Raw genomic sequence first — 12791 nt, 5'->3', positions numbered from 1 at the left:
CCTTCAGCCTGGCTGACTCTCCTGGCAGCAATCCTGAGAGCACAGGGTTGCTGCCTCCAGCCAGCCAGCTCCCCTCTGGCAGCTCAGAGGTTGGGGTGCTCAGGGCTGGCTGAGGTAGAAGTCAGCAGAGCTCCGGAGGAGCAGGCTGGAGAGAAGTGCCATGCAGGATCTGTTTGTCATCTTGGAGAGCTCCAGGAGCAGATCCCACAGCTGCCACTGATGCTGAAGTGGGGTTTAGGTGGATCCTGGGCCCAGGTGAATGCTGCCACATGGATTTTCCAGCCAAGTTGCTCATTTGCTGGAAGGTTGTCACCTGGCAGACGTGCCTCAAGCCTGGGTGCTGGCTGGCTGTCCACTGCCCCCTCAAGCTTGTCTGACCTGCCTGCCTTCTGTTTTCCTGCCTTTTCAAGACTCAGTTTCTGAGAGTTATTTTTTGAGGCTGCAGAGGTTTCCACAATGGAAAAGTTTGCTATTTGCACTGCTCTCTCTTTTAACAAATCTATGTACAAATAAAAGCTATTCTTCCAGCAGGCCTGCCTGATGCCCTGGCTTCCTCACTGCTCTGCTCCTCACAGCCCTGTGAGCAGGGGAGGGGAGAGGTAGCAGGAGTCTCCCAAAGGCAGGACTGTGGCTGTTCCCTGCTTCCCATTCCTCACAGTGCCTCACTTTCTTGCAGTGACTTTAGGAAGGTTCTCTGCAATGTGCTGCTGGCCCAGCCGCTGTGGGTGCCCTGCTTGAGCAGGGGGGTTGGACTGGATGATCTCCAGGGGTCCTTTCCAATCTCACCATGCTGGGATTGTGAGAGGGATCTGCACCCTCCAGACCCAGGGTGGGGGCTTCTTCCTCATCTTTTCAGCTGTCCTCTTCTGAACCCATGTTTCAGCACTGCAAGCATTCTTTCTAGATTTTTCTCTTTCCAGAGGGGAAGTCTGTCTGAAAAGGAGCTTGTTGAGGCCCAGGAGGGAAAAAGTTGAAGCTCTGAGGTGGCCAAGGTGCTGAGATGCTGAGGTTACAGAGGATCACTGTCAGGAATGGCTCCTGCAGGTGAAAAGGAAATGGTTTGCCTTCCCCAGCTCATTATTCCCAAGGGGTTATCCTGCCCTGCAGCTGCTCCTGCACTGCTGCAAAAATCCCATGAGCCAGCCTTGGTGCAAGCTCAGAAGTGTCACCTACACTGTTGCAGTGTCCTCTGCCTCTCCAGCTGAGTGGTGGTTGTCCCTCTCCTGTACAGCTCCCCCTTGTCTTTGGCTGATGGGGCCTGGACATTTAGCCTGAAGATTTTTCTAGCTTCACCTTGGGGTGGGAAAACCAAACCTGTGTTCATCTGCAGCAGGAGAGTTTTGCAGCCTGTTTCTTCTCATCCAGGCTCCTCCTTGTGCCTGTTGCTGGGCTGAGGTTGCTGCAAACAGTCTATATATAACAGCACCACCCTGCCAGTGAGGCACTGCACACAGCACCTCAGGCCACGCACAGTGATTTGCACTGATCTGCATTTGATGTACACTGAAGGTTTAACGCCTCACTCTCTACTTACAGCCCACTCAGCCACATTTCCCCATCAGCTCCACTTTGCTGGCTGTGCCCTAAGCCAGGGTGAGGCTCTGGCTGGGTTGGGGCCAAGGCTGAGCTGGATGTGTTAACTGACTGCCTCGGGGTGGCAACAAGAGCTGGAGAAGCCACCCCAGGCTTTGTTTAGAGTTCTTGGTATGAAAAGGACCAGAGAGGGAAATGAAGGGCTGAGAGCACAAAGCAGGGTGAGCCAGCAGGGCTGGCCTCAGCTGTCCTAACCCTGGCTGCCTTAACTCAGCAGCAGGGCAGCAATGGAGCTTTTTGGGGTGGTGAGGTTTTCCCCCTGAGGAGGAGTACAAGGAGACTGTGTGTTGCACTGGTGCAAGTGTGCCTGGTCCTGCCTGGGCTTGAAAGTACAAGACCCCTCAGATTCAAAGCAGACCTGAGTGACAGGCACAGGGTAGAGGGCACTGACCTGAACTTCTGTCCTGGGAGCAGATTTAGCCCTTTGAGATGATGGCAGGAGCCAGCTGATGATTGTTGTGTTAATAAGCCTCTAGGGCAGCTAGGGGCTGCAGTCTGAGAGGAGGAGGAGCTGTCCTCTGTGGGAAGAGAGGGAAATGACTGAAAGGCAGCTTCCTAAACTAACCCAACTCATCACAAAATGGTGACAAACATCTGATGGCCAGGCCGTGCAGCATTACAACAGCCTTACACTACACATGGGGATGCTGTGTGTGCAGACTGCTTACTGGAAAGGGGAGTGTGACAGGACATTCTGAGGGTGTTTGCAAGCAATTTGCTGGCTTGGGTACAGAGAGTAAAAAGCAGGCACTGCAAGCTGAATGCAGAACCCAAAGTCTGGCAGAAAGGCTGCTCAGGGAATGGTAGAGAGGCAGAGGAAGAGCTTTCTTTAGCTCAGTTCATAGAATTAAAATGGCTCCAGCCTGTAAAGAAAAACTTTATTGACAGAACTTTATGAAAAAGCTCCCCTCCAACTCGAAGAGAAGTCTGCAGTACTACACTATATACATGACCACCCCCAGCAGTGAGGGGGAGGGGAGGTGACTTCACCCTATTCCAGGCAGAGCTCCGGAGCAGCAGGTTGCGGCAGCTTTTTGGCTCCGACAGCTTTGGGGTTGATGGCCACGCTCTTGGTGGTGTTGTGGGTCTTGTAGATGCCAATGAGCCTGTCTGCCATCTCAAACATGTTGTTGCGCAGCGAGATGATGATGAACTGGGCGTTCTTGGTCTGCTCCTGCAACACAAGGTGGTTGTGTCAGCCCAGGGTGCTGCGGAAAGCTCGGCTCTGGCATGGCCTTGGGGGTCCCTGTCCCGGCAGAGGGACTTCTGCTGAGGGTGTCTGAGCCAGGCCAAGGGGGAATGGTTTGAAGCTGAGGCAGAGCAGGGTTAGAGTGGAGCTGAGGAAGAAGTTGTTCATTGTGAGGGTGATGAGACTCTGGCACAGGGTCTACCCAGGGAGGCTGTTCAACACCTCCCTCAGGGTGTTGAAGGCCAGGCTGGATGAGCTTGAGCAGCCTGCGCTAGTGGGAGGTGTCCCTGCCCATGGCAGGGGGGTTGGAGTGGATGATCTCCAGGGTCCCCTCCAACCCAAGCCATTCTATGATTGCATAAAGAAACAGATCAAAACCAGACAGAAAGCAACACTCTGAGCACCCTTCTGACCCTCTGCTTAGTAAATGGCCTCCATCTCTTCCTCCATCATGCCAGCCTGTTAAATCTGGTCATCACTGTGTCTGGATGAGAGGAAATGGCCTCAAACCAGGGGAGTTTTAAGTTGGAGATGAGGAAAAATTTCTTTGCTGCAAGAGTGATCAGGAATTGGAACAGACTGCCCAGGGAGGTGGTGGTGTGCCTATCCCTGGAGGTGTCCAGGAAAAGTGTGGCCATGGCACCTGGGGACATGGTTTAATGGCCATGGTGGTGTTGGGTTGACAGTCTTAGAGGTCTTTTCCTCAGTCCTTTGGTATTTCTGGCAGAGAAGAAAATACCAAACAAATCTACAAATCTAGTCCAAGCTAGCACTCAGTACTTACATAGATGTAAAATGCTACAATGGAGACATTTTTGAAGTCAAGAGCTGCATCGATCTCATCCATGAAGTAAAGTGGTGTTGGCTTGTAGTGATGAAGAGCAAAGACCAGAGCCAGGGAGCTCAGAGTCTTCTCTCCTCCCGACAGGTTAAAGATCTTCTTCCAGCTTTTCTTGGGAGGCCGAACGCTGAAACGAACCAAGAGTCTGTCACTTACTTCTGGCTGGCATGGAAATGGGACCTGCTTTTCACCATGACATAAAAATCCAGGAGGGAATTCATGGGCTGAGCTGCCTGCTGCACTTAGTGCTCCGCAGAGGAAAGATGTGAACAGATTTCTGGTCACCAAGGAGCCCCCTAGGTCCACACACAGCTCCACGGCCAGCTGGTGCCTGCCTCAACTCGAGCTAGCCCTGGGCTGTTCTCTGCAGGAACCACACCACCTCACAGCTGCTCTTTCATTATCTGTCAGACATGCTACTCTACTCTTCAGTGATTAATTTGCTCTTAGGATCAGTTGTGACAGGACAATTTCCAGTTCACAATGTGACACAATTCCCTATGCAGAATGAAATGATTTGGGAATGAAGAAACCTCTGAGAAAGGACTTTAAAGTTACTCATTGTTCCAGGGGAAATCAGTCTTGATGCTAAACATCTGTGGCTTCTGTCAGCATCATGCCAATACCTGCAATCTACTGCTGTAGATGCAACAAGTTTGAGAACTTCTGTTTGAATCATAGACTGGTTGGGTTGGAAGGAACCTTAAAGATCATCTAGTTCCAACCCCCTGCCATGGGCAGGGACACCTCCTGCTAGACCAGGTTGTTCAAGGCCAGGTCAGATGAGGCCTTGAACATCTCCAGGCTTGGAGCCTCCACAGCTTCTGTGGGCAACCTGTTGCAGTGCCTCATTGCCCTCCTGGGGAATAATTTCTTCCTCTAACAGTTCCATGTCTCAGCTTTGCTGAGACTCCAGAGCTGCCCCAGAGCTGTGGGGGGGGGGTGTCTCAAGCAGAGCACATCAGATGGGCAGAATCCCCTCCCTGCCCCTGCTGCCCACACTGCTAATGTCTAACTTTGTACCCCCTAGCGCCCCCAAGTCTTTCTCCATGGGGCTGATCTTCATATAAACTCCACTCAGCCTGGATTTGTGATTTGGATTGCCCCAACCTAGGTGCAGGACCTTGTCCTTGGCTTTGTGGAACCTGATGAGGTTGGCAATGGCCCACATCTCCAGCCTGTCCCGGCCCCCCTGGATGTATCCCTTCCTTCCAGCTCATAAACTGCACCATACAGTTTGGTGTCATCAACAAGCCTGCTGAGGGTGCCTCCATCCCACTTGTTCATGTCACCAACAAAGATGTTAGACAGCACTGGTCCCAGTTCCCACCTCTGAGGAACAGCTCTTGTCCCCACTCAGACATCCCGCCATTGACCCCCACTCTCTGAGTGCCATCATAAAGCTACTTGTCCAATTCTGGAGCCTCTATTACAGGAAGGATCTGAAGGGGCTGGAAGGTGTCCAGAGAAAGGCCACAAGGAGGAGCAGAGGGCTGGAGCTGCTCTGCTCTGGAGACAGACTGAGAGAGTTGGGGTTGTGCAGGCTGGAGAGGAGAAGGCTCCCAGGAGACCTTCTGGTGGCCTTCCAGGATCTGCAGGGGGCTCCAAGAAAGCTGGGGAGGGACTTGTGAGGGTGTCAGGGAGGAATAGGACTGGGGGGGATGGAGCAGAACTAGAAGTGGGGAGATTGAGATTGGCTGTGAGGAAGAAGTTGTTGGCCATGAGGATGGTGAGAGCCTGGCACAGGTTGCCCAGGGAGGTGGTGGAAGCCTCCTGCCTGGAGGTGTTTGCAGCCAGGCTGGCTGTGGCTGTGAGCAACCTGCTGTAGTGTGAGGTGTCCCTGCCCATGGCAGTGGGGTTGGAACTGGCTGATCCTTGAGGTCCCTTCTAACCCTAACAATTCTATGATTCTATGATACTTGCCCAGAGGGAACTGTCCTGGTTAGCTGCAGACTAAGCAAGCTTAAAAGCAGGCTGCAAAGAGCACAACAACCGGGGATTGCACAATACCACAAAGTCTCCAGACAAACCTGAATACGACTCCCTCAGAGAAGGGATCCAGACTGTCCACAAGCTCCAGCTCAGCATCTCCTCCCAACGTGAGCATCTGGTAGTTCTCCTTCAGCTTGTTGGTGATGACGTTAAACCCTGCCATGAATTCGTTCAGCCTTTGTTTCCGGAGGTCTTCAAAAGCTTGTCTGAACTTGTCTCTCTCGTTGGTGATGTCGTCCAGCTCAGCCACACGTTTCAAGTACAGCTCTTCCTGTAGAGCAAACCCACAAAAGTACAGTTAGAGCAGCTGTTTCCATTTGACTCCCCAGATTTTAAACCATTTCTCCCCACCAGCTGAAAAATTCATTTTTCCCAGAATGGTTGACAGCCCTGAAACAAAAGAACAAACCCAGACCGTCTCTTTTATCTCATCTCCACGCTGCTGATGGAAACCCTGTGTGAAAATAAAACCAGATTTCATCTCTTGAATGGTCCAAGATGAGCATTGTGAGGAGGCAAAAAAAAAAGCCCTCAACTTATTGTCTATCTGTCTAGACTGTCAGGAGTAGCTGGCTAAAGAAACCAGCCCTCAGAGGAGAAAGTTGTCTTCACCTACCATGGATGGTATCAGATAAAGGTGTACCTGAGCTCCTAGATACAACCTTCACGCCTGACTAAGGAGCAGGTAGCAAAAGCAACAGGATCTAGCAACAGCAGAGCCTACAGAGGAGAGAGGGAACGCTGAAAGGTTCTATTTCAGCTTCCAGCAGAAGGGAACTGAAGAAGAACAGGACCACTTCATCCTGGTGTGCCCAGAGAGATGTTTCTTTTGTCTCCCCATACAATGCTCCAGGCTTAGGACAGTGGCTGAAAAGTGCCTGGTGGAAAAGGATCCAGGAGTGTTAGTCAACAGTGGCTTAAGATGAGCCAGCGTCTCTAGGTAGCTAAGAAGGCCACCAGCATCCTGGCTTGGATCAGCAATGGTGTGGCCAGCAGGAGTAGGGCAGGGATTGTCCCCCTGGACAGGGCACTGCTTGAATCCTGGGTTCAGTTTTGGGTCCCTCATGCCAAGAAGGACACTGAGGGCTGGAGCAGGTCCAGAGAAGGGCAATGAAGGGTCTATAGAACCGGGCTGGTGAGGAGCAGCTGAGGGAACTGGAGTTGTTCAGTCTGGAGGAGGCTGAGGGGAGACCTTGGTCCCTCCAACTTCCTGAAAGGAGGCTGGAGCCAGGTGGGGGTTGGTCTCTCCCCGAAAAGAACAAGTGACAGGATGAGAAAACAGCCTCAAGTTGCACCAGGAGAGGTTTAGGTTGGACATGAGGAACAATTTCTTTCCCCAAAGGGTTGTCAAGCCCTGGTCCAGGCTACCCAAGGCAGTGGTAGAGCCCCCATCCATGGAGGGGTTTCAAAGCTGTGCTGAAGGACACGGTTTAGTGGTGAGCTGGCAGTGCTGGGTTAATGGCTGGACTCAATGACCTCTCTTCCAGCCTAAAGGATTCAGTGGGTCTACAAAGAAATCGTTTCTCATGCACTTCAAGTGCAGGATCTATTTGAGCAGTCAGCTGAAGCAGAAGGCCCATCTGGAAGGCGAGCTGCATGCTGCAGCAGCAGTGCCATGAACCCTGTGCAGATGGAAGCAGTGGAACACAAGCATGCTGTCCACCTAATGATGAGCAGGAAGAAGATGAAGCCCTGCAGCACAGGGCAGGAACTAAGCTTACCTTCTTCTTGAATTCTGCAATAGCCCCCAGGTTGGGCTTCATTTGTTCACACTGGGCTTCCAGCAGAGCTATCTGATTAATGATGCCTTTGGGGTCCGTGATAGCCTCCAGCTCTTCTTGACTCAGCACTGGGAGTTCTTCTGCTGGTGTATTTTCTATGGAGTGCAGTGATAAACTGGAGACCTAAAATTCAAACCCAGTTACTCAACATCTTCAGAGATCACAGGAAGGTGCTTCTAAAATCAGCACTTCCTGTATTAGCAAGAAGCTTCCATCTGTTAACTTCCTTTACTAGGATGTAGCATACAACAAACATCCCTTCATCCTATTATCCTGTTGCTAAAACCTTGGGGTTTTCTAGCATAAACACCAAACTGTGAGCTGAACCTCAGCCTCCCCCCAGATTACCCATTTTCCAGCTCTATTTTAAGGTATTGTCAGTCTGAGATCTTAAACTGAAGCTGCAGGAGCTCACCAACACCCTCACCTCTGTTTGCCAGTACTTTAGCTTTGACTGGTGTGCAGAGATGTTGCTGTCCACTTTTTCAACCTTCATCTTGATATTAAGAGCTTCTGTCTGAAGTGCATGCTCACCCTCCCGAATGACTCTGATGTCCTGGAGCAGGCCCTGATGTTCCTCCTTGATCTCTGGCAACGCTTCCTGAGCAGGAACAGCAAACAACCAGGTCATTAACCAGCTGACTGAGACTTTACTCATCTTGGGGGTTTGTTTTCATTCCGTTTTCACTCCACTATTCCTCCTCCCTGGAAGTGTTTAAGACCAGGCTGGATGAGCAACCTGGTCTTGTGGGAGGTGTCCCTGCCCAGGGCAGGAGGTTGGAAGTAGCCTGAACAAGAGGCTGAGAAGAAACCTTATTACTCTCTATAGCTGCCTGAAGAGAAGTTGGAGTGAGGCTGGTGTTGGCCTCCCCTCCCAAATAACTAATTACAGGACAAGAAGAAATGGCCTGAAGCTGCACCAGGTTGGAGATGAGGAATTTCTTTGCTACGAGAGTGGTCAGGCATTGGAGCAGGGTGACCAGGGAGGTGGTGGAGTCCCCATCCCTGGAGGTGTTTAAATAAAATGGGTAGATGTGGCACTTTAGGACATGGCTTAGTGGTCATGGAGGTGTTTGGCAGAGAGCTGGACTTGATCTTAGAGGTCTATTCCAACCTTAATGATTCTATCACTCCATGATCTTTAAGGTCCCTTCCAACTGAAGCCATTCTACAATTCACACACAATTCTCCTCAACCCCACACATTGATGCCAACACATACTGGTGCATTTGTATGAACTGGCTCCCTGACTTCTAGAATGACTGCAATATGCTGCAGTTGATATTTTCACCCCAGAGCTGGATCAAACCAGTCCTACACAGGGATGGTTTTAGCTCAGAGGCAGTTGTAGAGAAAAAGTCTCAGTCAAACAGCTTTGTTTTGGAAGAATTTCAGCTGTCCTGGTTGTTTTCTCTCTCTCTCTCTCCTACATAAATCCAGATGGGACACTGAAGCAGCACACAAGTGGAAAAACAGATCTGTTTTTATGCATGTTTTAAGCCAATAAAAGATAAACTCCAATAATGCTAGAACTTATCATCCCAGCTCTCCCTGAAGACCAGAATGCTTATTAGGACTGGTTTAGTCTGCTGCTTTTCCCCCAGCATCTGTGTTTAAGGTCAACTTTGATTCACAGAATTCCAGCATAGTGGAGGTGAGAAGGGACCTCTGGAGATCATCTAAAGCAGAGGCACCCAGAACAGGCTGCCCAGGATCACAATGTCCAGGCAGGTCTGGAATGTCTCTAGAGCAGGTGACTGGCACAAGAACTATAATGTAAGCTGGCAGGTTTCTTTCACAGCCCACAAGCTTGCTGAGGACCAGAGGGAACTGAAAGAACACTCACTTCAGCTTGCTTGCGCTCGCTCAGAACCTCAGTGGCTTTCTCTTCTAGCGTATTCAACTCTTCAGTCAACCTCTTAATCTCTTCTGCGTTCTCTTCAATCTCCTTCTGCACGCGAAGAATGGATTCTTCAACTCTTTTCAGGTTTCTGCAGGGGACCAAAATCACAGAATCCTTTAAGTTGCAGAAGACCTCCAGGGTCAAGTCCCATCACTACCAAGGCTGGCGTTGAACCATGTCCCATCCACATGGCTATGAAACCCCTCCAGGGATGGAGATTCAACCACCTCCCAGGGCAGTCTGTTCCAGTCTTTGAGAACCCCTTCAGGGGAGAAGTTTCTTCTAATGTCCAACCTAAGGCCTCCCTGGAGCAACTTGAGGCCATTTCCACTCATCCTGTCATAGAATGGTTTTGGTTGGAAGGCGCCCTTTAAAGATCATCTAGTCCACACCTCTGCAGTGAGAAAGGACATCTTCAGCTACGGCAGGTTGCTCAGAGCACTCACACAATCACGGAATCACAGAATGCTAGGGGTTGCAAGGGACCTCAAAGCCCCTGTCACTAGGGAAAAGAGACCAACCCCCACCTGGCTCCAGTCTCCTTTCAGGGAGTTGCAGAGAGCCAGCAGCTCTCCCCTCAGTCTCTGCTTCTCCAGGCTGAACAACCCCAGCTCCCATGCTCCTGAGATTAGAGCAGAACAACATTGCCTTCCTCAGGCACAGAGCAGCCAGGCCTCACTGAACAAACTCACCTGTTCTTTCAGACAGTTTTTACCTTGTTCTCAGTACTCAGTCTGCATTGTGAAGCTAACATACAAAACCAGATCCCCTTTTATTTCCTGACATGCCTTGTATTAAAATTAGTCTCTTCAGATGTGGACTGCTCCACTGCATGGCAGCTAAGTGCTACCTTGAGTCTTTACCCTGCATTACTGCAATTTAGTGAGAGCAGCAAAATGAAATGTGACTTTTAACCTGCCCACTGGAAACCAACCCCATTTTATTTCCCTTCACCTCCTGACACACACAGAGCATGCAGCTGAAAATTAGGATGTTGTGGTCAGGGGGTTTGCAGCTATGGAGGCCACTCAAGACAAGATGCCCTGCAAGCATTCGTGCCAGCAGATCCAGCTGTCTGACAGCTCAACTGCCTCCCCTTGTTCAGCTTTCACTCAGGTCTCTGCTTGTGTAAGTGCACTAATTAGAATCATAGAATGGTCTGGGTGGATGGGACCTCAAGGACCACCCAGTTCTAACCCCCTGCCATAGGCAGGGACACCTCCCACCAGCCCAGGTTGCTCAAGGCCTCATCCAGCCTGGCCTTGAACACCTCCAGAGAGGGGGCATCCACAACCTCCCTGGGCAAGCTGTTCCAGTGTCTCACCTGGAGACAAAGCTTATGGTTCTTAATTAAGAACTAGTTTCAGTTAAATCAGTTTAGAGATGATGATCTCCTTCACCCTCTGAGATTTGCTCTAGCCCTGAAGAGCTGAAAGCCATCTCCTCTGGATGGACAAATCCCACCTCATGGAAGTGTCCAGCAGTTCCCAAACCCCCATCTCACGAACATACAATGACAGCCACAGAGCAGATGATGTCTGCTGTACCTGTCTGCACTCTTGATTGCCACCTGGGCTTTAGTGACAGCCAAACTGCATTCATCTATTTCTTTGTTGACCTTATCCAGTTTGTCCTGCTGTGCCTTCAGTTTGGAATTATTGATATCCATGATGAGGTTCCGTAACCGTTTGACTTCGTGCTCCAACTTCCCAGCTTTCTCAGCAAGGCACTCGTAGTCTGTCCAGGAACAAAATGCAGTTAAGGTCATGATGCTGTGCCCACAACTCTGGGCTGCTGCAGTACACCAAGCTTCCAGAGATCCAAAGCTCTGCTGTACCACTGTGCTGAGAAGTGTACAAAACATCCATCTTGAGAGTGAGAAAAATGTGCGGGCTTTTCTCACACCCACATCTCCCTGGTGCTGTCACATCACCACACCACCAATTTTAATTGGATTACTTAATGTATAGAGAGTAATGAGATAGGACATCAGGAGGTCTTTCTTTGCACTTATTTAATGAAAACATGCTCAAAGGGGTTAAATTGCAAATATCTGAAGAGCAAGAGGCTGGGGCCAGACTCTTGTCAGTAGTGCCCAGGGACAGGACAAGAAGCAATGGGCACAAAGGGGAACCCAGGAGGTTCCACATGAACAGGAGGAGAAAATACTCTGCTGTGAGGGTGCTGGAGGCCTGGAGCAGGCTGGCCAGAGAGCTTGTGGAGTCTCCTTGTCTGAGAGATTCCAGCCCCTCCTGGGTACTGTGCTGCTGGGCAAGCTGCTGTGGGTGCCCTGCTTTTGGAGGGGACTGAACTGGATGATCTCCAGAGGTCCATTTCAGCCTCACCATGCTGGAAGTCTGTGATTTCCCCGAAGAAACTGACTACTCCTTTGCATTTCTTGCCCAGAACAAAACAGAGGGTGCTCATTTGATGGGCAGAGTACAGCAAGAGCCTTCACTTGACTTTAGTACCATGACCTCCACATTAATAATTTTCACCCCTAATTAACCCAAGTTTCCCTACGAATCTGTGAGTGATACAGCCATAAAAATCTCACCACATGAGCAAGAAAACCCTCAAAGGAATGTTCAAGTGGACTGAAACATGAACTTGAGCAACTGCAAAGGAAGGGGTTTCACTCTCTAGAAGCACCTTTCAACTCCCTCACAGACCAAAATGTGTCCCAGACTAAGACTCAGTTGCACTGCAGTGGCCATCCCAAAGAACAACGCTCTAACACAAAGCTCTAACCATTCACTCCTCTGTTGGTAAAAGAACATGCAGCACTTTAAGCTAGCATCCCCTCTCCACAGAAAGTACCTTTTTTATAAGTAGCATGTTTTTTTTCCAGTTCCTTCTGTTTGCTTTGGTCTGGAACAGCAGCAGCCACTTTAGCCTCAAGGTCCACCACGTGGGCTTTCAGATGAACTTCTTGTTCAGATAAATTCTACAGAAAACACCGACCCTGTTAGAATCCTGCACTTCAGAAAGATCCTGGACTCTAGCAAGAGTTGTGTTGAGTCCTTAAGTCATCCCCCACCCTGCACACCCATAGGGAAGCCAGAGATGGCCTCAGTCCCCCCCTTGCTCACCGGGATACTTGCTGTGTACTTTTCCCAAGTGTTCTTCATTTCCCGAACCTCTCGGTGCAGTTTATTTATAGCTTCTTCCACTTGCAGTTTCTTTTGTTCTGTCTGTGCTACTCTTTCAGATGCCTCCTGTAGCTCAGACTCCATTTTTTTGACCTACACAAAAATGAGAGACAACCACTTGCCTTCTGTCACCAGCACAAAACCAAGCAAGATCTCGGTCCTGTCTTTTACAGTCTGTGATCTCTTATAACACAGGAGGAAAGTAGAGTAAAAACTCCACTTCCCTGCAGCAGGAGGATAGAGCAGAGCTGAGAACGTCTGTTAGAATAGTGAAAAATGAGGAGCAAGCATAAGAAAAAGGATGGTGAAGAATCCTCATCAAAGCAGCTCATAATGGAGA

General features: G+C 50.1%; 1 protein-coding gene across 4 annotated transcripts in view; it reads right to left on the bottom strand.

The window, feature by feature from the left end:
* Nucleotides 1-2450: 2450 nt before the first annotated feature.
* The window catches only part of SMC4 (structural maintenance of chromosomes 4), a 46134-nt gene continuing 35793 nt past the window's right edge, over nt 2451-12791 (bottom strand). For all 4 annotated transcript variants that reach the window (XM_068164287.1, XM_068164289.1, XM_068164291.1 and 1 more), the window contains 9 exons: nt 12392-12544; nt 12120-12246; nt 10847-11036; nt 9243-9387; nt 7824-7997; nt 7337-7519; nt 5654-5886; nt 3567-3750; nt 2451-2767 (listed from right to left, as the gene is read on the bottom strand). In XM_068164287.1, coding sequence (XP_068020388.1) covers nt 2585-2767; nt 3567-3750; nt 5654-5886; nt 7337-7519; nt 7824-7997; nt 9243-9387; nt 10847-11036; nt 12120-12246; nt 12392-12544 — 1572 coding nt within the window. In that variant the 3' untranslated portion in view covers nt 2451-2584. The remainder of the gene's footprint in view (nt 2768-3566; nt 3751-5653; nt 5887-7336; nt 7520-7823; nt 7998-9242; nt 9388-10846; nt 11037-12119; nt 12247-12391; nt 12545-12791) is intronic.

This window comes from Melanerpes formicivorus, unplaced genomic scaffold (assembly GCF_026170545.1).
Source record: "Melanerpes formicivorus ecotype bairdi unplaced genomic scaffold, bMelFor1.0.p_v2 SCAF_78, whole genome shotgun sequence".
Classification (NCBI taxonomy): Eukaryota; Metazoa; Chordata; class Aves; order Piciformes; family Picidae; genus Melanerpes; species Melanerpes formicivorus.
Note: the sequence above shows the minus strand (reverse complement) of the source record. Positions and strands in the feature narration are given on the sequence as shown.